The 21245-nt window shown below is 39.4% G+C and overlaps 1 protein-coding gene across 4 annotated transcripts in view; it reads right to left on the reverse strand.

Moving 5' to 3' along the window:
- Nucleotides 1-1136: 1136 nt before the first annotated feature.
- Nucleotides 1137-21245, reverse strand: part of MACROH2A1 (macroH2A.1 histone) — a 43022-nt gene continuing 22913 nt past the window's right edge. Inside the window, exons 5-9 of one of the 4 annotated variants that reach the window (XM_071443243.1) lie at nucleotides 19761-19868; nucleotides 12996-13086; nucleotides 9136-9225; nucleotides 5884-6058; nucleotides 1137-1865 (exon numbers count right to left, since the gene is read on the reverse strand). In XM_071443243.1, the coding sequence (XP_071299344.1) occupies nucleotides 1700-1865; nucleotides 5884-6058; nucleotides 9136-9225; nucleotides 12996-13086; nucleotides 19761-19868 (630 nt within the window). In that variant the 3' untranslated portion in view covers nucleotides 1137-1699. Of the gene's footprint in view, nucleotides 1866-5883; nucleotides 6059-9135; nucleotides 9226-12995; nucleotides 13087-14549; nucleotides 14650-19760; nucleotides 19872-21245 lie in introns of all 4 variants that reach the window. The other 3 variants (XM_071443241.1, XM_071443242.1, XM_071443240.1) reach the window with 3 other exon arrangements.

The following is a 21245-nucleotide window of genomic DNA, read 5'->3' on the forward strand; positions in this document are numbered from 1 at the left end:
TCACTTCCAAGTTAGCTGCTCATGAGAGTTTTTTGATATTTTTCAATTCTTTTAGTGACATCTAGTGAATCTTGGGGAAAGTGCAAGTTCAGCTGAACTCTGGGATCGATCCAACTGCAGTAGCAGATGCTTCACAATTAAATGCCCAAAGTACTGCACCTTATTTCATTTACTGTCCCTTTAGCTGCTGTCTAAGAAATGCACAAAGTGCATTTTGGCCATTAAAAATGTTAAAGTTTGAGCTCATATTCTGATCAAACACTTTATGCATTTGAAGCACAAAAATAATTTACTATGTTCCTTTTAAATTTGGGTATGTATTTAATATAACTTTTATTTTATATTTTTTAATTTTGCCTTTTGTTATTGGTGCCATTGCTCCTCTACACATGAAGGCTTCTACAAAAAACACCCCAAACTTTTGCAGGAGTTCAAGCTACACATTTTCAATATTTGGTATTTCTGAATTTATTGAAAAGTCAGATTTGGTCTGCTTGTTGTTCTGGGCCAATCCAGACTGGATGTGAAATACTCTTTCATCAGTAAATGAAGTTTTCAACAGAGATGGAAAACGTATGCCTCCTACCTAGAAATCAGCTAAAAACTTCAAAGGAAGAGCTGCCTCCCTCAGAGCAGCATCCACATGCAATAGCTTTTAACAGTGTAACTTTTTCTCAAAGTACAAACCCAAGTGGCTTCCATAAAGTGTATGTTGGTATGGATTTCAGCTGTGCAAAGGACAGGGCCACCACTACAAACAGGGCTCATAAATATTTGGAAAAAATACAAAGTAGCTTCAAACAGGCCAGCATTAGATGACTGGAAAGAGTTCAAAAAATCTTGTGCCTTGCTTGATCTAAAAGGCTTCAACCTCCCAAACTAAAAAGGCAATTAGAGCAGATTCTGAACGGGATCTGAAGTAGCAACTGGAAAGGGTGAACACTGTCTGGAAAAATCCCAGGTGTGAGTGTCACTGAGCACACTCACATGCAGCCAGCACAGGGAAGATGCCCAGCATCTCCAAACAAGCTTCCAGGTCACTGATTCTGGTCTGCTCTCATCCCTCTCACAGCTAACTTTTCAGAACTTAAAAAATAAAGATTTAAAGGAAAAATCAATCCAAGTACACCAAGAGCAACAGTTCAAACATTTTACTAAATCAATTCACACAGTTTCAAAATTGTAAATATAATTAAGGACAACAGGGTTTCTGTATTTTTTTCTTCCAGAATCATTAAGACAATAAACAAACACAAATTAGGTTTATAGCATCTGTTCTTTTAAAAAATGAAAGGAACGCCACTTGATGTATTGATAAAGCACCACAACACAGTTACAAAATAGGGTTGGCCTGTTTCTTTCACAAGTAAAAGACTACATACTCCTAACAGCTTCCTGCTTCAATTCATACTTCATTAAAATAAAACTATAAAATCTTCTAGATTACACTAACTTCAGACAATGCCTGGTATAACAGTGCATTAACAGCAGTAATGCCAACTATCAGTGCCAACATAAAACAGTTTAGAGAGGAAAAACAAAACAAACAAAAAAATCCAAAATAAAACAACAAAACCCCCACCTTTATTTTTCCTAGATGAGCAAAATTTAAAATAAGGGATGCTCTGCCTCACAATGATTTAAGGATTTGGGGATGCTGATGGGTGGAAGAGGGGGCTGGTACTGTAGCTTTCTAGGCTTAGTTGGCATCTAGCTTGGCCATTTCCTGCACGTATATCCCTATACTCTCGCTGTCGAAGAGCACGAAGTACACAGTCTTGATTGAAGAGGACATTGTAGACACAAAATAGCTGGAGATGGCTTTCAGGATCAGCTGAGCAGCTGTTTGCTTTGGGAAGCCATTTCTAGAAGGAGAGAGAGAAAAAAAAAAAAAAAAGAAAATCAAGACTTGCTGAACCAACTTTTGATGGTTTAACCTCCCAGGGAAGGCTCCAGCTTTTCTCCAACACCTCACAGCAAATAAAGCTGCAAAGCCAGTGTTTACAGTGTGAATTAGAAGTTGTTGATTTAGGCAAGACTTAAAATGCTCAAACAGAAGAGAAGCATTCCTAAAATATGAATACAGAGTCTACTACACACACTGTTGGGTTGAACCTCATGATACCTGATGGGTCAATTATTCTTATTTAACAGGTAAGTAAACCAAGAGCCTGCTGTGTTCTAGAAAGCAGTGTATGTGTTGGAGCTGCAAAATTAAACATGTCCTGAAAGCAAAGCAACTGTTAAAGAAAAGTAAAAAGGGACAGAGAACTTGATATAGAATATTAAATATAAAAAAACCCCAAAGTACAATATGGTCTTACCACTACTAAAGGTAACTAAGCACAGGATTTTACAGGACCTAACCTGACAACCTTTCTTAAAACTTCTTCACATTTTTATCTAGGAATCTTTGTCTGAAAGATTCATCTATTCTTAAAACAAGTCAAGCACAAGTAGAATGGTATGAACAAAACTATGACCTGAACTTTATGATCTGAATTTTATACACCAAGGCAAACTCCTGGAATTACAGCTGGTAACTGCTTGGAACCTGACCTGAACTTTGTTGCTGTGTTACTCCTGCAGTACTGCTACTCACCCAGACCATGGCTTTACCCTGCCAAATCCTGAGCCCTCCCCCAGCCTCGTGATGTGCACTCCACAGTCAGTCTGAAGGTGATGGGACGTGACCACTCTCTTAGGGGTAGCAGCCAAAAGGAACCTGAAAGAGCCTGGTGAACATCACCTGGTTCCTTGATGTGCACTTACAGATCCCTGGTAGTTAATACTCCCCATTATGAAGTGTGCACTATTAATACTACAAATAATTTACAGATTACACAGATAGATGAGTTTCTCAGCATTTCCTGAGCAGTTCAAGGAAGCTGGGCTAAATCCACCTCTGGCACTAACAGGTGAACATTTCTCAGCACTCGCTCACTGAAGCACCACACTGGTAGTAAAATGCTGTTGTAATCTCTCTCTTGTTTTGTGCTGCAACACACCAAATGTGAAGGGCAACTGCCTGTGTCCTGGCCCACTTGCTGCACATTGCCTTATCAAAAAAACATTTTCAGAGAGCAATTCTATGCCAGTCCTGCCTGTAATGTGATATTGTATGTGCTGTCTTGAAGATAATGTTTGTGGTATTTCAAAAACGATAGCATGAAATAGCTCACACTGTTTTTTCTTTTTTGAAAATGCCTGATTTTTTCTTCTATTGAAGAAGGAGAAAAAAAAAGGAAAAAGCATCATAAGCAAAGCCTGTACTATTCCAAAGCCAAATGAGCTGGTCAGGGATAATCAGCTGTGTGGGAAGTTAATCATCTGAGAGCAGTTTTGACACAGGAGCTGCTTAGGAGTGAGCAGCTTCCACACCTGGGTACTTGCAGGTTACTTTTGAGAGCTGCATCCTGGCATACAGTGCAGAAATCTCCCAGGAACTTTGCTCCTGAACTGTCATGCAGGGCAGATCAAACCAGGGACACACACAGCTTCTGAACTGTTCTCAGGGGCCTCTGAAGTCACACAACTTCCAAGTGTTCTGGCAGGGTGGTCACACCAGGGCACAGGAAAGAAGAGTGGCCAGGTGAAAGGAAGGCACAGTGCCAGGCAAGCTGATAACAATCTATTGCTCAGGACACCTCTCCCAAAAGGAACAAGAGAGAGCAGAAAAATCAGCAGGAAGGTGCTGGCCTGCTGGCCATGTGTGGGCTGCAAGAAACAGAAGCCTGATGCATTGATCTATGGGTCTGAGTTAAATTCTTGTGAAAAGGCAGTTTGGGACTTTAGCCAAACCAGTGTCAATTCAGATCAAAGTCAGAGCATCAGAATGAAATCCCTTCTCAGAGGATGAGTTCATGTTCAATCCCCAACTCTCCTTTCCCTTTTCTCCTGCTGGCCCTACCAGACTGAACTCCAGGCTACCTCTGAACAGAACCCAAGTTGTGCTTTCCATAAGTTGGCTGTAGCTGAGCATCTGGCCCAATGAATGCTACAAGTATGCTATTTTATTTCCCCTCGTGATTTATTTGAACTGCCCTCATGTAATCCCATTCCTCAACTATAAAAGAGAATGAAACTGTTTATGTGGGTTTATTGGGTGATGTCTGCTTGACAGATGCCTGTACTAGAACAGCTGCATACATGTGGTGTCTTTGGCATTTGTTATCTTTTAAAGCTTTACTTTTTTCTTTTTTAATGCTTTTGACTTCATAAAAACAAGTAGAGAGTATTGTCAGAATATATTATGTTCTCTCCAAAATTAACTTACACTTGGAGTATCTCTAATTAAGGGGGAAAAAAAAAGGAAAAATACATAACCTCATATATTACTCAAGGCCTTTTGATTCCTCTCCATGTTTTAAAAGCACCACTTTAACTGGCTCAAGTAAGAATGACATGTATATGCCAAAGGGAGGGCTTGCCCCAGATCCTGCCTGTCAGTAACCAAATTTCAGAACAGAATATGAATCCTGAGGATTGTTTAAGACTTCATCATCTTCCAGTACCAATCATCTACTTCACAACAAGGGCTGGGAATGGTTCTTTGCTGGGAGCTATCCAGAAAAGACAGGGCTGTGTGGAAGATACTTTACAAGGTCCCACTTTTACATAACCAATTCCACAGACACTCTGCACTCTCCACATTATTCCATGGAGGAATAGAGTTTCTCTTAGAGAGTGATTCAGAGCTTCTCTTTGTACTGACCAGCCTGTGACCCTGACAGCTAATCTAGTAAGTTAATATGAACCCCCTGCTGTATTTCTCTACTGTTCTGCAAAGTTTGCTCAAGTTATCTCCCTAAAATGATATCTATGCAAATTAACCTTAGCTAGAGAGTTCTATGATGCAAGTTGCTTAAATTTAGCATCCTCATGAAACTTTTATTTCTTGTCATTCACCCAAAACCTCAAACACTGTTTTCTGCCTTAGCCCACAGAATATGCAAGAATTAATTTAGTGTTGCAACACAGCACAATGGGAAGAATATTCTTGTTGTACACCAGCCAACTTCTTTTGTGGCAAACTCAAGAGGGTCAGTTGCTCAGGGTTAAGAGACACAACTGTGTAATTCAGCCTAGATTTGGCCCTTGGCCTTCCTACGGAGCCATCAATGAGGGCCAGGTGTTCCCAACCTCCCTCTGCACCCCAAACCCAGGAGCCTCAGACTAAAGGTGCAGTCAGTCTGGACTGAGACTCTGAGACCCTTAAGAACATGATCTGACTTTCAAAGGCACTGAGCACACAGAGCCAGAGGACCTGAACTTTAGATTGAGGCTTTCAAAGACCTTGGCAAGGGTTTTTAAGGTCCTTTTTTTTAATGAAATAGTCCCATGATGTAAACTCTATGGAATTCAGCTTATGGATTTTGGATAAAAGCTTGAAGTGACTCTGCAAATCCTGAGAATCAAGGCACTTTAGGTTTGCTGCTTAAACAAACACTAAGCCATGTCTTCAGGCCATTGTAAGACAGGTAAGTTTCATTATGCACTAAAATCAGACAAAAGAGACCCCTTTTCTTCATGTTCTTTTCCACATCTCCAATTTATATGAATGAATTGATTGTCTGAAAGAAGTCTTTTAACATTCTCTTGAAAGTTCATTTTATGCTCTTTATCCCATTTGAATGCTTTAAGATTTGCAGGGATCACTATGAGATCTGCCAACACTCAACTGGTACTCAGGAAAACACTGCAGGCTCCAAGCACTGCCTGAACAAACCTAGAAGAAACTCTTCTTTTAGGGAACTGATTCAAACAAGGAAGAAAAAAGCCAGCATTGCAGCAATGTGTTTTGTACATGGGAAGGGACTGGAATACCAGATGGCACTTAGAGAATGGGACCTATTTGGCATCAGGTTTGCCTGACAACCTTACCTGCCACTGCCAATGGAAGGAAATGCAATTGATTTCAGCTTCTTTTCATCAGCCAGAGCCAGGCAGTTCTTCACTGTCTTCTCCAGCAGCTCCTCACATTTGTCTGAGCCCCAGCCTGGGCTATTACAGTGGATCACAAATTTTGCAGGCAGTCCATGGCCAGCACTGACAACAGCTAGGAAGAATTGAAAATGAAACATCATTACCTTCCTCTCTTTAGGATTAAAGGAGTGTACATGTGATTACAACAGCAAACAATCAACAGACATTCCCTTAGCCCTCGAGAATGTTTTAGATTATAAATCACAAATCACACAGCCTTAAAATATAACATGATTACAGAGACTTTGTGTTTTTCATTTCCAGCTGCATTTTGCTGTGATAATTTATAAATCATAGCTAGGATCAAGCTTATTTGAGAGAGAGCAAGAATTCGTGGCTGACATCAAAGGAAGCACATTTATACTTAGGATTGGGTAAGGAGAAGGGCAGTATCTGATGGAACCCAAACCCAAACAAGGGATGGTCTTGCTTTGGTTGGGTTTACTGCAGAGATAGAGTAAATACCAGGATGCTGGACAGGCACAAGGAGTTACACTCTGGTGACCTTCAGCTACTCCTGCTAAATGTACAGAGAGTTCAGCTGGCTTCTGATCATACCCCAGCCCAAAGTGGAGCAGCTCAGAGCTCCTAGTGCTCTGCAAACCCCAAAGGAAGGAGGGAAAAGAGGTGAATTAAGATTCTGGCATTATTTCCAGCTTTGTCTCTGAATAACTATAATGAAGACATTTTGTGTGATTTCAAGACTTCGGGCCTGGCCTTATTTTAGCTTTTCTGTGTATGGGTCATACAAGATCACTTGAACAATGCTGGGCTTAGTTTCCCTCTTTCATCACATTCTTGACAGAGAGGGGTGTAGAGGATGCATTTACAGATTTGCCATGTTTGATTCACATTGTTTGTGTAACAACAGGCCAAGCCTTGTATGTACAAAGAAATGAAAAAGAATTTTACTATGCTAATCATATCTTATCACCACAATATTACCATGGACATGTGGGGACTAAGAAGATGCAGCAGACCCTGCCTACAAACTGCTGACAGGCAGGGATTCTCCAGATGAGAGGCCTCAGTCTCTGCAGGAGAACACACTCTGGGTTCACCACTCCCCATCACAGAGCAACAACAGACTGTGCTCTGCCTGCCAGAAGCCAGGGGAGGAGGATCTCTGTCACTTCCGAACTCACTGGGCTGTGGTTGCAAATAAAAAGTTGTAACTTTGGTTTGTTTAAAAAAAAAAAAAAAAAAAAGGTGGGGGGAAGCAAGCCACCCTAATCACAAGCTGAGGGAAGAAAAACATCTATCTGAAATCTCACAAGAACATGCAGTGAGCCTTCACAGAGAGTCAGCCCCTAAAATACCCCACAAAAGTGTCAGTATAAAATGGTAACTTATGGCTTCACAAAACCATAATAAAAATACCAGCAAGTTTTTAAAAAAAAATTAAAAAATCAGGTTTACAGAGACGCTTATAGAAAACCTCTATTCCATTCTGGAATGTTTATGAGGCATTTTGCTATTTAAGTATAGTAGAGGTAACTCTTGGCACATGATCATCACATGTGGATACTATCTCATGGCTCCTGCAGGAAAGAGAAAATAGACTTTGTCATATGGATCCTGACCAGGGCTTGACCAGAACATTTTGAAGGACAATGGAAGCACAAGCATTTATGTTCTTATGACTTTGCAGAGTCCCAACATGTTGAATAGCCTCAGTGTTAGGCAATGTTAATTTGTCATAATGTGCAACTAAAATGTTGGCAGATTCAGAATGCATCATAAATCCAAGAAAAATCTATTAAGAGCAGCTGACATATCTCTAGTCAGATGTGAAATGTGGATATCATCCTCACCCTGAGAGAATAAAATACTGTATTGATACACATGGCCAACTTCAATATTTCTCAGGGAGTGTTTTCCAGGGTAGTCATTAATTAACTCATTAGGATTCTGATGAGGACAACTGTTCATTACCAAGAGCAGCTGTCCTTTACTTCAAATGCAAATGCACTGAAATGGGAAGTAAGAACGATAAAGCCAACTATGGACTTAGCCTGTGTCACGTTCCAGGTAAGCATTCTGGTTATGGGGAGATTAAAGGGATGCCAATAGAATTGAGAAATCTGAACCCTGGCTACATTTAGGATTGAAAAACTGATGTATTAGCTCTCTTCTAGAGTCCTTCAACAAGTCCCTAACAGCGAGTTTATCCCAGTGCAGTGCAGAGCTGCCCTGGAGTAAGACTGGAGCAACCCCCAGATCTGAGGGATGCACTAACAGCTGAGAAAAAGAAACTTTTCTTTTCAACTTCCCACCTATTTGGAGCAGTTTGGTCTGGGCTGGTAAGCAATCTTGTACAGAAGTTAGTAAAAAGAAAAAAGTGAGTAATTGATTCTGCATATTTTCGCAGAGCAAAAATTCCAAGAAAAACTTATTAAAATTTTTAAAAAGTGAGGGAGAAACCCCCAAAGTATTAAGCTCCAGAAGTAAACAGTTGTAATTTTTCCTGTCAGAGCTGAATTCTTACATCTCCCCTTCGGCTGTAGTTAGGATTCGTTTACAAAACTGTGCACACTGTATTTATTTTTATAGCATAAACACAGATGGCAGAATCAGCCTTCTATATGAACAACATGGATCAGCAATTTCACAGATGGTGTAAAATTATATATTGCCATTATCAAACTTTATTACTCACATAGTAGATTTTTCTCTGAGATTACATAAATTTTGATAACTAGGCATCAAAAAGTCATAAGCTTTTATAGTGATGATTTTGGCACTGATTGAACTAAGTACCCAAGCAGATGCTGAACTTTAGGCACATGCTTAAGTTCAGTGAAAGTCAGCGGCATTTCAGCAAAGCAGATGTTTAACAGAGTTGGACTCAAAAATAAGCATCTCATTAATTGCTTTTCTGAACTGTGCCCTTAATGATCAACACTGAGTGTGCATGCACATACCTGTGAACAGCCTGGCTCTACTGTAACACTACAGCACTGCCCATTTCCCAGGTGCTTAGGTAAAGGTTACTTAAGATGCAGTGTGTGCAGTTTAACTGTGGAGAATACAAACACACAGCCCTTGGGAGCTGCCTGCAGGCAGCAGAGCCCAGCAGTGCTGCAGGGGGAGCTGGGCTGGCTGAGCTGCCACAGGGCTCTGGGTGGGGGTCCCGAAGCGCAGCCTCACCTCCGGCTATGTCCAGCGGCCCGTTCTTTTTGCGGAGCTCAATGACGGCTTCCACAAACTCCTTGCCACCTTTCTTTTCCAAAGTGCTCCCTGAACAGAGAATTGTTAGTTTACTCCTCTGATTTCAGCAGACACGTGACTCATCATTCGCTTTTGTTACATCACTCTAGAGTTTTCTGCCCAAACATTTTTTGGGGACTGCAAAGTAAGATCTAAACCTTTTGGGACTTGAGAATTAGCTAGTCATTAAAAACAACAACAACAACAACAGAAAGAACAAAAAGACAACCCTAACAACCCAAAAACCTCACACTGGTATCCCTTGCTAACATTCTCAGACTTGAATTTACTGTCAAGAAACATCTGACATGACATCCCTACCTCCTTCCTTTTCATGAGCATCTCTTAGTGTGAAATGTTCCAGAAGAATGTGCTAGCTCAACAGTGGTTGAAGGTTTGTAATTCCTTCCCCTAGGATTCATTTCCCCTCTTCTCTTACAAATTGTTTTAAAGAGCCATTTGCCACAATAAGAATTTGAAACTCACCTGATCTTGGTCCCTGACCCCAACAGGTGGCCCCAGGAATGAAACAGTCTCGTGAGTGCAGCGGGCTGCTTTACTTGGTAACTGCCCAGCTTGTTGAGCCACCTTTAACCAAGAGGAAGAGCCTCAGAAATAAGGAGAATCTCTAAGGAACACATTCCTCCAATGAACTTCTCTAACTACAACTAAGGAGCTGGACAAAGTTATTCTGGGAGGAGAAGAGCTGTGCAGTGTGTCAGGGCAACCAAAAGGTATGCTGTTTACAAAGGCAGTCCATCACTAAATGGTTTAGATCTTATTTTGCAGCTCTAGTTTTAAATATTAATGAAAGAAAAAACAGCCCAAGAAAGCATTTTCCTAACTACATAAGCATCCCACATAATTTTGCACTGTGCATATTAATTATAAAGGTAGATAAATAAAAAGCAGTGATATCATAAAGGCTCTGATTTGAGATATTGCTTTGAAAACTGATTTCCAAAAGTTCAGAACTAGGATCTCTAAAGATCTAGACATTTATTTGGTGACACCCCTTACTTCCACTGATGAAGAAAGAAAAAAATGCAATTTCTGATGGAAGTGCACATACTATATGCTCTAGGAAGCAGAGTCCCTCCTCCAAGATTCCAGTTACTAAATCAGGTTATATAGCTCTAGGAACCAAGAAGACTGCAAGATGCTTTTGTTTGGTTTTGCTAAATTTCTTCCAAACTGAAAAGCTGAAAACAATGCATTTGTTTTCCATTCAAAAACTGACTCTGTGACCCTGAGTCTATTTTGTTTGTGGGAGTTTATTGCTTTTGGGGTACAAAAGCTGAGGACAATTAAAAAAGCTATGCCTTTTCTTTGGCTTTTTCATAACCAGTTCACAACAGGGTTTGCCAAAAACTGGATTGCAAGGTCACACTGTGTAGGTCAGAGTGTAATTTGCTGTTTGTGCTCATTTAAGCTTTTAAATATAAATACTTCAGCCAAACTCCTAAGGATTTCCTGAACTTCAAGTTGCCTATCCCAGTGCAACTGAGTGGGAGGATCACCTTACAAATCTCTTAGAAAAGACAGTAATGGCTTTATTGGTAGCAGCAAGGTGTCTTAGGAGAGTGCTGGGAAAGGAGATCCAGAGCAGCACTCAGGTGCATGGAAGCACTCTGCCCTTCAAAGGCAGTGAGTAAAGCACAACAGCCTGTGCCCTTTGCTGAGCCCATCCAGCAGATGTGGCTGACTTCAGGGTCTTATAAAATCACTCTGACTGAGAGGGGATGGGGAGGGAATGAACAGCCTTCCATTCTAGTTATGTTTTTGTTGCATATATTTCCATATCATTCCTATTTATATTTATATATATGCCAGTTATATTCCCCATGAGTCCATGGACTCTGATCAGTCCTAAAACCATGACATTCATAATCCTTAATTTCTCTTGTTTCAAGGGGAAACATAATTAAGCCTTGTGCAGAACCTAGGAACAGCAAACTTCTATTAAGTAGGTCATTTCTTTGCCATTGCAAAGCTGTTGTACATTTAATGGAATTTAGCCTAGTTTGGTTTAATTCAATCCAGAAGGATCAGCTTTTTCCCTTCTAGTGGGAATTAATTTATAATTAAAAGCAATGAACAACCATGTCAGTTTATTCCACTGAGCTCTCTTCTTGCAGATCTGGTACAAAGAAGAGAAAAAGTAATATTTGGTATGAATGAGTGAAATATTCTGCATTTACTCCTCAATTATGCTCTTTTTCTGATTAATAGTGAGGGTTTATATTGAAATCATACTTGACATCTATGTTGTAAATTAGCTTAATCTGGCAAAGGACAGACTGTATTTAACTATTTTCCACTACACTAGCAAGTTTCTTGAGGGAAGTCTTGCTTCACAGCTTCAAGGTTAGTAGCTTTTTTGCTCACAAGCATAAATATGTGTCACTCCCATGAGAATAAGATCATTATCTCATGCTTTCCAAGCAGGCATTGGTATCAGTGTTGAAAACAGCGTTAGCAGAAATTTAGGCTCTAAAATTCTCAGGATAAGCCCCCAATACACTTAAATTGTTAGGGAAAAAAACCAACAAAAAATTAAAAAAAAATTTAGATGGGTAAAAGTTAATCATTGGAAGCTAAGCATTTGTGCACTTCTATTCTTTCTTACAGCAGTCAGAGGCAACAGGAACCTACACTAAGGAATGAGCAGTCCAACTTCAAGAGACAATTTTCTTTGCAGAGTAGCAAAGCATTTCTTTGTCACAGGGTAGGAGACAGGCACATTGGCTAAATGGGTCTGACAGACTTTGGAAGCATATTCTTCAGGTACAGGCTACTATGACACTCTGCATATTATTTAGCCAGCAAAGTCACAGTGCTTCTGCCCCAGCAGGTCAACCAGAGCTATATTTCTCTGCTTGTTACTCAGAATACAGCCCTTTCAGAAAAAACAGGTGGTGCAGGACATGTGTTCCTCCAAGTCAGTACTGAAAACAAGGCCTCAGGCATGGGGGGAGTCCATTCTCACAGCGATGGTGAGGTCAAGACGAGATGCAGAACAGAGGCTGGGATCAGCTGACTTGTTCTTAAGCACTGCCAGCCAGCAGCTTCTACATTTGGCCCAAGTTCTGATTTGCCTTCTCAAATTACCAAGGCAGTTCAATCAAAGTACTTCTATCCTTTTATAAAATCCTTCAAAATTCTGTATATGAGAGGGGTAAGAGAAGGGCTAGGAGAAGAGTTACTCAAGGGACAGTTAAGATGGCTGAATTAAGAGGTCTGTCCTGTTTCCTGTCATGCCTTCTCTCATCCTTGTAGCTCAGGTGACCGATGTGTGTGCGGCCCGAGCCCGGGCTTGTGGGTGTGAGGACCGTGGAGCAGGGCTAGGAAGGTCATCGGTCCGTAAGGATAAACTTAAGAGTTTGGAAAATACAAATAGGTTAGATCCAGCCTGTGGATCCAGATATGAACATCTGAAACTTGGCATAGAGGGTGCACTGGAACTGGTTAAAATCTAAAGATCAAGAATCAAACCACATTCAAACCAGGCACTTGTCAGACCAACAATGTTGTAATTCCTTTTCCTTGGTCACGTGCCTGCATTTAACGCACTGTTCCTGCACTTCAATTTTGGTGGTGCACTCCATGATTACTTCTGAAAGGCTGATTTGGCAACAAAAACCAAAAATGCCCACTAGGTTTGTAAAAATTCATTTCTTGTTAGGATCAGTGGGGACTGCTGGAAGTGAGAAATGAATGCAGATCTGCATAGCTACAACAAGCTGGTGGCTGCTGACCATGCACACACATACGAACTGCAGCACTGAACTTGCCATTACCTACTTCACCACCGGTGTAGAAGTCAGAGTTTGTCGGGTGAACGACAGCATCACTGTCGATCGTGGCAATGTCAGCCTGTACAACTTGCAACTACAACAGGTAAACAGATGTATATCAACCACGTTGGACAGAGACCCAGCACAGGCTCTACATTTACACATGTACCAACGTCCATATTTTCCTACCTTTCCATCTCCAAACCTTGCGCCAAAGGAGTATGCTGAGTTGTGTGTGCAGGTGTGTGTAGAGAAAGGGGTGTAGGGAGCAGGAGGAGGAATATTGAGTATGACATGATCAAATAAATGTTAAAATGACAGGTCAGAGCAATCACATGAGATCATTTCCAAAGTTTTAAAATCAGCTAATGCCCCATTTCACTTTGCAGAAACCTAGAACAACCAGTTCCCCACAGAGCATGACATTAAAATATGGAATCTGTTTCAAAAAGAGAAATTCAGGATCATCAAGACAAAATAATTAGTTTCTCCATTTTGTCAGCACTAATAAGCTGACAGCCATTGATTTTCATATGTAAAGCCATTCATCATTTTGTTTCTAAAAATGCCAGTTTCCTTCACATGTATTTGCAGCCAGGGTTGTACAGAATTTGCTTTAAGAATACAAATAATTGTTTGTTAGAGTTTAAAAGTAAGGCATATTTTTAATTATGTGCTGGAATGGCTAAGATACTTGCAGAAATATATGTATTTCTAAGAAAGACTGATATAAAAATTAGCCTTCTTAGACCTTTTTTCTTGTGAAGTTACTTCTCTACATTCCCATAGGAAATGCAGCAGTATTAGAATTATGGGTTGTATTTCATTAAGAAAGTTTCAAAAAAAGACAGCAACAAGTCTACTCAAATAAGAAGGGAATGCAGACATAATGCATGAAAGACAATTTTTGTTTTGTTGAAGAAAAAACTTCTATTAAAGAAGGATTTTTTGATTTCTTATCAATCTGAAACAAGAGAAAAGCTTCAAAAGTGATTCTCCACCCATGATAGTTAACTCTTGGTATAATATCAGTATTTGTTTCCAGCTGAATGTAAAAGTGACAGGGAAGAATTGAAACATAATGGAAACAAATTCTTGACTAAATTAAATATCAAATCAAGGTATGTAAGATTTGGGGACAACTAATAAAGTAATAAGCCCTTTCCAAAATTTTTAAGCCTACTCTAAGTATTGAAATAAAACCCCTCGGATTGCAGGTAGAATGGAGAAACTGCTTATTTTGAGAAAAACCTGACAAAAAAGTATTTTAGTCCTCAAAGTATCCAAATAAGAAACCCCCCAAAATAGCTAACAGTCACATATGATCATTATGGAAAAGAATTTAAAATTTTTGAACTGAAATCAGCTTGAAGACTAGCAATAGCTGCAAGTGTTCAGAATTGGTCAAAAAGTGTTTTGAATATAGTTCTTCAACAAAGCAGGACCTGCAAGATTTGAATTTCTGCTCTGATTAAAGGTATGAAGCCCTAGAGAGTAAATTCTGGGTTCCATAATTTCCATGTGACCGTTAGTTGTGTCAACCCATGCCCCATTTACCTAGGTCATCTTTAAGGTCAATGTCAGCATTGGTAGGATTGATAATGGCCTCCACCTCGAAGCCGGCTAAATTACTGATTTCACTGTGAATAAGGTTCAGCTGAAAAGAAAAGCATGAGGTGGGAAATAACAGGACAGCTGGGAAATCACAGAGAAGCTGCAGAAAAGTGAGCTTTGCAACACAGATGGAGATAGCATCACTGCAAACAAATATGCAAAATAAAAGGCAGGTCATCAAGGGGTATTAGCCCAAACACATTCAAACACAAGACTCAAACATTGTTCATACTGGGAGAATATGAATGTACCAACTAGTAAGCTCTATTTTGGTTTTACACTGATCACTATTTGGGATTCTTATTATTATCCAGTATCTAAGAGGGCTTACAAGAAGTCTGAATAGGGACTTTTCATGAGGGCATTTAGTGACAGGACAAAGGGAATGGCCTTAAACTGAAGGAGGGGAGGTTAAGATTAGATATTAGGAAGAAATTCTTCCCTGTGAGGGTGCTGAGGCCCTGGCACAGATTGCCCAGAGAAGCTGTGGGTGCCACATCCCTGGAAGTGTCCAAGGCCAGGTTGGATGGGGCTTGGGGCAACCTGGTCTGGTGGAAGGTGTCCCTGCCCATGGCAGGGGGGTGGATTGAGATGAGCTTTAAGGTCCCTTCCAAACTATTCTGTGATTCTAATTTTGCCATCAAATGAGGGTATTTGTTTCTTCCCCAAGTATAGAGATGAAGGACACCCTAAGCATCCCTTAAGCATCAATTACAGGGATGTGCTGGGACTATTCTGCACTGAAACAGGATCAAAGCTGCTGCTGCTCCTTCTTTAAGCCAGCAAACACGAGCCTATCTCTGAGAAAGCAGACACTTGTCTCCAGCAATTCCTCCATCCCAACAAGGGGATGTGGTTTTTTTTTTCTTTCCTTATCAGTGGTCACCATGTTCTGTATTACAGCACTTCAGTCCTCATTACAGTTCTGCAGCCTTTGGCAATGTCTGGTGAGGTACCAGAAGCAGGCACATGATATTACGTGCTTATTGCTTCTAGTTTTTATTTTGTTTGCTTTACTTCCTTTTGTCCCTTATGAAAGCAGAGATTTTTAAACCCAGCCATTAATGCTCATTTACTCCTCTAAGTATCCCCATATATTTCAAGCATGTCTTTCAATTTCTTTCTTGTTCTAAATCAGGAGGATTTCTCCTGAAGTCACAGGAAGATTGCTCCTCTCTCCTGAGGCACACAGGGAACTGCAGAAGGCAGCACAGAGCTCTAGGGACTGACCTCACATCTGCACTATCTGTTCTTAAGAGAGTTTGGGGGTCTCCTCATAGGATGTAACCCACAACACAAAACCAACTCTACAATTTGATGCAACCTAATGGGAATGCTAAACTTGGCAACGGTCAAAACTGCAGGTATGGGAAGTTTCTAACCAGGGTTTGAGCAGGTTTGACACTGCTTCATAGCTTCTGTTGGAAGTCTGATTTCACAGGAACCAGTTTACTACTGACAAACTTTAAATACTTTAAAAGTGCAAAAGATTTTCCAGACTTTTTCATTTGGGGAAATACATTAGCTACAGCATAATCAATGCCTGAGTTTACAATATGTATTTTAAGTTATTTTTCCAGTAGCTGTTTGGGTGATACAGAGAGCAACCATGAAGGAGAAAGCTCTCATTTATTTATGCAATTCCTGCAACCAGCTGCAGTTAGGCCAGGCTTGCCTTTTAATCCAAAGCCCTCAGCCTACAAAGCATAATATTCATCTTCAGGCATGGCACTTTAGATCATCCATATCAGAATTTTATCTCTTGTTTGTTGTAGCCCACATTCTTAAAGTTAACTCTTCAAATCATTTCTTTGTGTATGTTAATTTATTAACAGGGAATATGAGCCAGTCCATGAAACCCATACAAGTGAATGGGACATTTAAGGAGGCCACCATCCCTATATTTAAATTTTCTGAAAAAAATATTTCCATTTCATTCATTTGATTCTATGAATTGACCTTCTTTCTCTTTTTAAAAGCCTGCAATTTCATATAATTTGCATATGTTGCTTGAGTAAACTATGTTACCTCAAACTAGGGTGACTGACTAAAAATGAGTGTAATTCAGCCCTGTTTTAAGTATGTGTCTGTTCAGGAATTTGTAATAAAATCTAAGAAAGCTTCCTTTCCAAATAGCTTGGAATCCTTTAATACTTCACACATGGTGAGTTATTCATACTGGAGTTTGAGTCTTGAGTTTGACTACAAGCAACTGCTGTTTAAAAAAACAGTCAAATCAAATCAAACCAAAATGTTAAAAAAACTTAATGAATTTTTAAATTAAAAAAAAACAACAGCAAAACACATGCACACACCATGACTGTTTTGTGGAGATTAATGTATGTTCCTAAACATATTTTGCTCATTCTTTAAGTGATTTTTTTGATTCCTAATTCTGTGCTTTACAAGTTTTTACCCCAGATCTATCAGCTGCAGACTGTTTTTGTTTTGGACCTTAAATCTATCCCTGAGCCTATTCATATATGGGATTTACATAACAGCCAGCTGGTAATTAAAGTTTCAATTTAGCAACAACAAGAAAATGCTTAAAAAGCTGCCCATGACTGATAGCATGTGTTGGCAGCTAAGTATTATTTTACTAAATTCTGCATTTACTGCTCAATGCACTGTTAGCTATTCAATTGCCAAAAACAAATAAAAAATTAATCAGAATTTTTCCTGTGGAATTAAATCCACCAATGAGTAATTGCTCAATTTCACTACCCAACAGTATGAAGATTGTATTAGGGAGAAGTGATCCCCTAAAGGGCCACTTTGAAAAAAAATAAATAGACACAACTTGCATATACATGTGCAACAAAGAATGGACATAACTTGAGGTAACATTTCAATTAAATATTAATTAGATAAAATGCAGATGGCACTTAGCACATCCACGAATATTTTCTAAGCTAAGCCTGGCATTTCTAATTTCAGACAAAACTACCTTAAAAGCCTTGAAGCTTTTTCTGGTATGAGTCTCATACTGAAAACTGAAGATACCTAGTGCAAACCAAAAGCTGAGGTCTTTTGGAAAGTCCAAACCTTAAAGCTTAGGTTTGAGTTCCTACAACTCTGCCTCTACTTTGTAATACTCTCAGGAAAAACAAACTACTCAATGTGCACAATGCCACATTTCCACTGGGATGTCACTTGTGGATGTGCAATCATTTACATATTTATTAACTAGATCTTAATAATTAATGTGGCACTAATAAACTTTTACAGGTATAACTGAAGGATTCTTTGCCATTTCATGACCTCTAAGAATTTCCAGCTGAATGTCAGCAGTTACCTAAACATTTAATGCAATAACTGTAATTTTAAAAACTGAACAATACCCAGATTTGCAACATTCTCATTGTGGTTTTTGCATCAAATTAAATTTAGGGTTATTAGAAGGATGAAGAGCTGCTCTTGCAAATAAGTTCCTTACCTTCCATAAACATGGAGCTAAGAACAACATTTTTTCCATTAAACACTTATGAATGGTGTGATATCAAAACCAAGATTGTTTTCTTTCTTCTCTGCACTTAGCAAAGGATTTTCTGATCTGGCAGATAATGGTTTTGCAAACCAAACAGATGTACTGGAAAGGTGTTCAAGAATGACACAGAAGGTTTGAAAGATCCTGATTGATTTATCTCAGCAGCAATTCTTCAAATGCCTTCTCTAACCCTCAGAACATGATCTGTTTGATTTGGAGTGTTCCCTCACAGGAGACAAACAGGTTTGCATTTTCTTTTAATTTCTCTTTTCATTATGTGTTACAACAAAATGCTGACACCTGGTCCCTCTCATGTGCAGGGCTAATGGACAAGGACCCAGTGCAGGGATGGAAGTGTCACACCAGCAATTTTCTCAGGAGGCTGGACTCAAGTGAATGAGAAAGGCAGAAAGTCCATTCCCCAGTATTGGGACTCACTGGGAAGCTGTACAACAGACACTGGCTTTGCCCACCACAGCTTAAAGCAGTCCTGGAGTTCATGATTTTCTTCCACTGAGCCCAACAGCAAAGCCCCACTGATTTGCTGGGTCAGTCTTGCTGGAACACAACACTAGGTCTTATTACAGGTTTGGTAACTAAAATGAGCTCAAAATCAGCTCCAGAGGTCTGACATTACTTGCTTTCTTGAAACAGTAATGCAGACTATAAATTTTGGGTTCTAATTTAGTCATCAAAATGTTTTTGAAAAACCACCCCCTTAATAGGAGTAAAATAAAAACCAACCCTACCAAACCAGCCACCTAGCTGTAGCTGTAAAATTAAATGTGGAAAATCAGAGGTATTGAAAAGAATGTTACTCTCATGCATGTTACTTGGCAAACAAACAGGAGGATAAATGGAGAACAACCTCATTATGAAATAAAAATGAGTCAGAGGAGTTACATTCCACAATGGACAATGGCTCATCTTTTATGGCTTACAACACAATGATTGGATTATTGAATGACAGCAGAAAGATGCAGTTTTACTTAAGAAAATTTTGCATCACATATTAAAGGCAGGTATCAGGATAAAAGACCAAATTAATTTAATGACTCATCTCTTTAAATGGATCCTCTTTAAGCAGATATGTATTTGTATTAAACCAACCCACATCCCAAATCATATTCACAGGGAAAAAAAGAATTGTTGATCTCTAGCTTTTCATAAAAGCATCATTCATTATTACACAACATTAACTTCTGTAAATCACAAAGCAGAACACAGCATAAGAACATTATTATGAACAAATGTCTAAAATAGGTTTTGATAAAAACCTGTAAATCATTTACATCAGCAATGAAGTGGGCTGACTGTTGGAAAAAATACATTTTATGCTTAGAATAATCTCTTTGGCAGATCCTTATCTGTAACAATTATGTTGTTTATGAAAGAGATAGATTACAAGCACACAGGCTTTCCTTCTAATTAAGTATTTAATTATGTAGCCACATGAAGACTTATTTATGTACTGTTTAAAATGCTCTAGAAGTTGTTTCAGAGAATTTCTTTGATGAGAAAACTGATATCACACATCTCCTCGATTGCTCAGTGGGGAAATGTCCATTGTACCTAGATGTTTTGTGGAAAAGGGGGGAGGAGGAGGGGGCTGTTCCCTAAGCAGCACAGAAAAATAGGTATTAATTTATAAAAATGCAGGATCATACCTTCTGGCCAAGAAACAGGCTTTTGGTGGACAGGACTGTGAAACCATCTGCAGGAGTTCCCTCTGTTGTACTGTCAGCACTGGCTGATTTGCTCACTTCTCCCTGCTTCTTCTTCCAGAAATATAGTTAATTAGTTAACTCAAGGCTCTGAGAAAAACAGTTAATTGACACTGAGATATATGACATGCACTAAATGCTTAGCAGGCAATAAAATGCCTGTACAAACAGTGGTGTTGGATTTTCTCCTGTAGTCCAACCAAAGTGCCTGATAAGAGCTGAAGGGATCAATAGGAAAAACGACCTCAACGTCTGCAGATCTCCAGGCGCCTCCTCTTGCCCACAACAGCACACACTTGAGATGACAGTTGTCTTAAATGTTGCAGGAAAACATATAAACAGGCCCAAACTTTTAACAGCTTTCTAATGGCTTGTGTGGACAAAGCTTACAGATCTGTACGTGTGGGCAGACACTCATTGTAAGCAAGAAACTGACTTGTCAGAGAATAAATTTTATCTGTGAAGGGAGGTGCTCCCAGATTTCACAGACTTATTTTTAGAAATTCTCCTTTGTAATGTGGCTGTCCTTAGAAGTAGTGTCAAGAGAATACATCTAGTTTCTATCTGCCTGCTTGTAGGAAATGGGCTGAACATTTTTCCATCATTACCTACTTTCATTCCCAGTGAAACTGCTGGAGGAGAGAGGAGTTCCCCTCAACCACCATTTCTTTTTTCAACTTTATTACTGCAGTGAAATAACAGGTTTCAGGAATTAATTGGCTTACTGAACAAAAAGAAGGATTCAAACATTTTGAAAAGGAAATCTATTCACAAAGGCTATGGTCATAAACTCAATTGGTACCAATTGCATTTTCAATAAAATTATTGCTTACAATTTCATATAAATATTTGGTGCCTCAGCAATATCTATGTTGAAGCAGAAAAAGGACACCTGGAACACTGAACAAGACACTGTTCTCCTAGTGTCCCTTTCCAAAGTATATAAACTAAGTCTGAGGCTGAACAACTAAAAAAGACTTTGATGCAAGGGTACATTGTGCTTTTAGAAGCTGTAACCACGCTTTACTTTACACAAGTGTTTTGAAAATTAGATTTTCATGGGTCTTATTTCAATTCCCTAGGAGTTTACTGTTAGCCAAATACCAATATAGTAAGCAGACAATACAGTTTATTGTGTGGAAGAAAAACAGAACCCCACAACAGACTTCCTGCTTTTGTAATCAAGCAGGGCAAAAAAATTCCAGATTTAGGGGAATTATTAGTGCATGGTTATTGGAAGCACTGCATTTGAAATGTCCACTAATAGGTGTTCTGAGGGAGAAAACTAAATTCAACAGCTCAAAAAAACCAAAAGAGTAAAATAATCGGAAGAGAGACCAAGTAAACAGTAACAGGATAAATAAAGAAGCTTTGCTTGACCTAGAGGGAACTTTCACATTCCTTGTCCATTTCATGTGAAATTCCTGT

This window comes from Agelaius tricolor, unplaced genomic scaffold (genome assembly GCF_023055355.1).
Source record: "Agelaius tricolor isolate 1412-34295 unplaced genomic scaffold, bAgeTri1.0.p SCAF_18, whole genome shotgun sequence".
Classification (NCBI taxonomy): Eukaryota; Metazoa; Chordata; class Aves; order Passeriformes; family Icteridae; genus Agelaius; species Agelaius tricolor.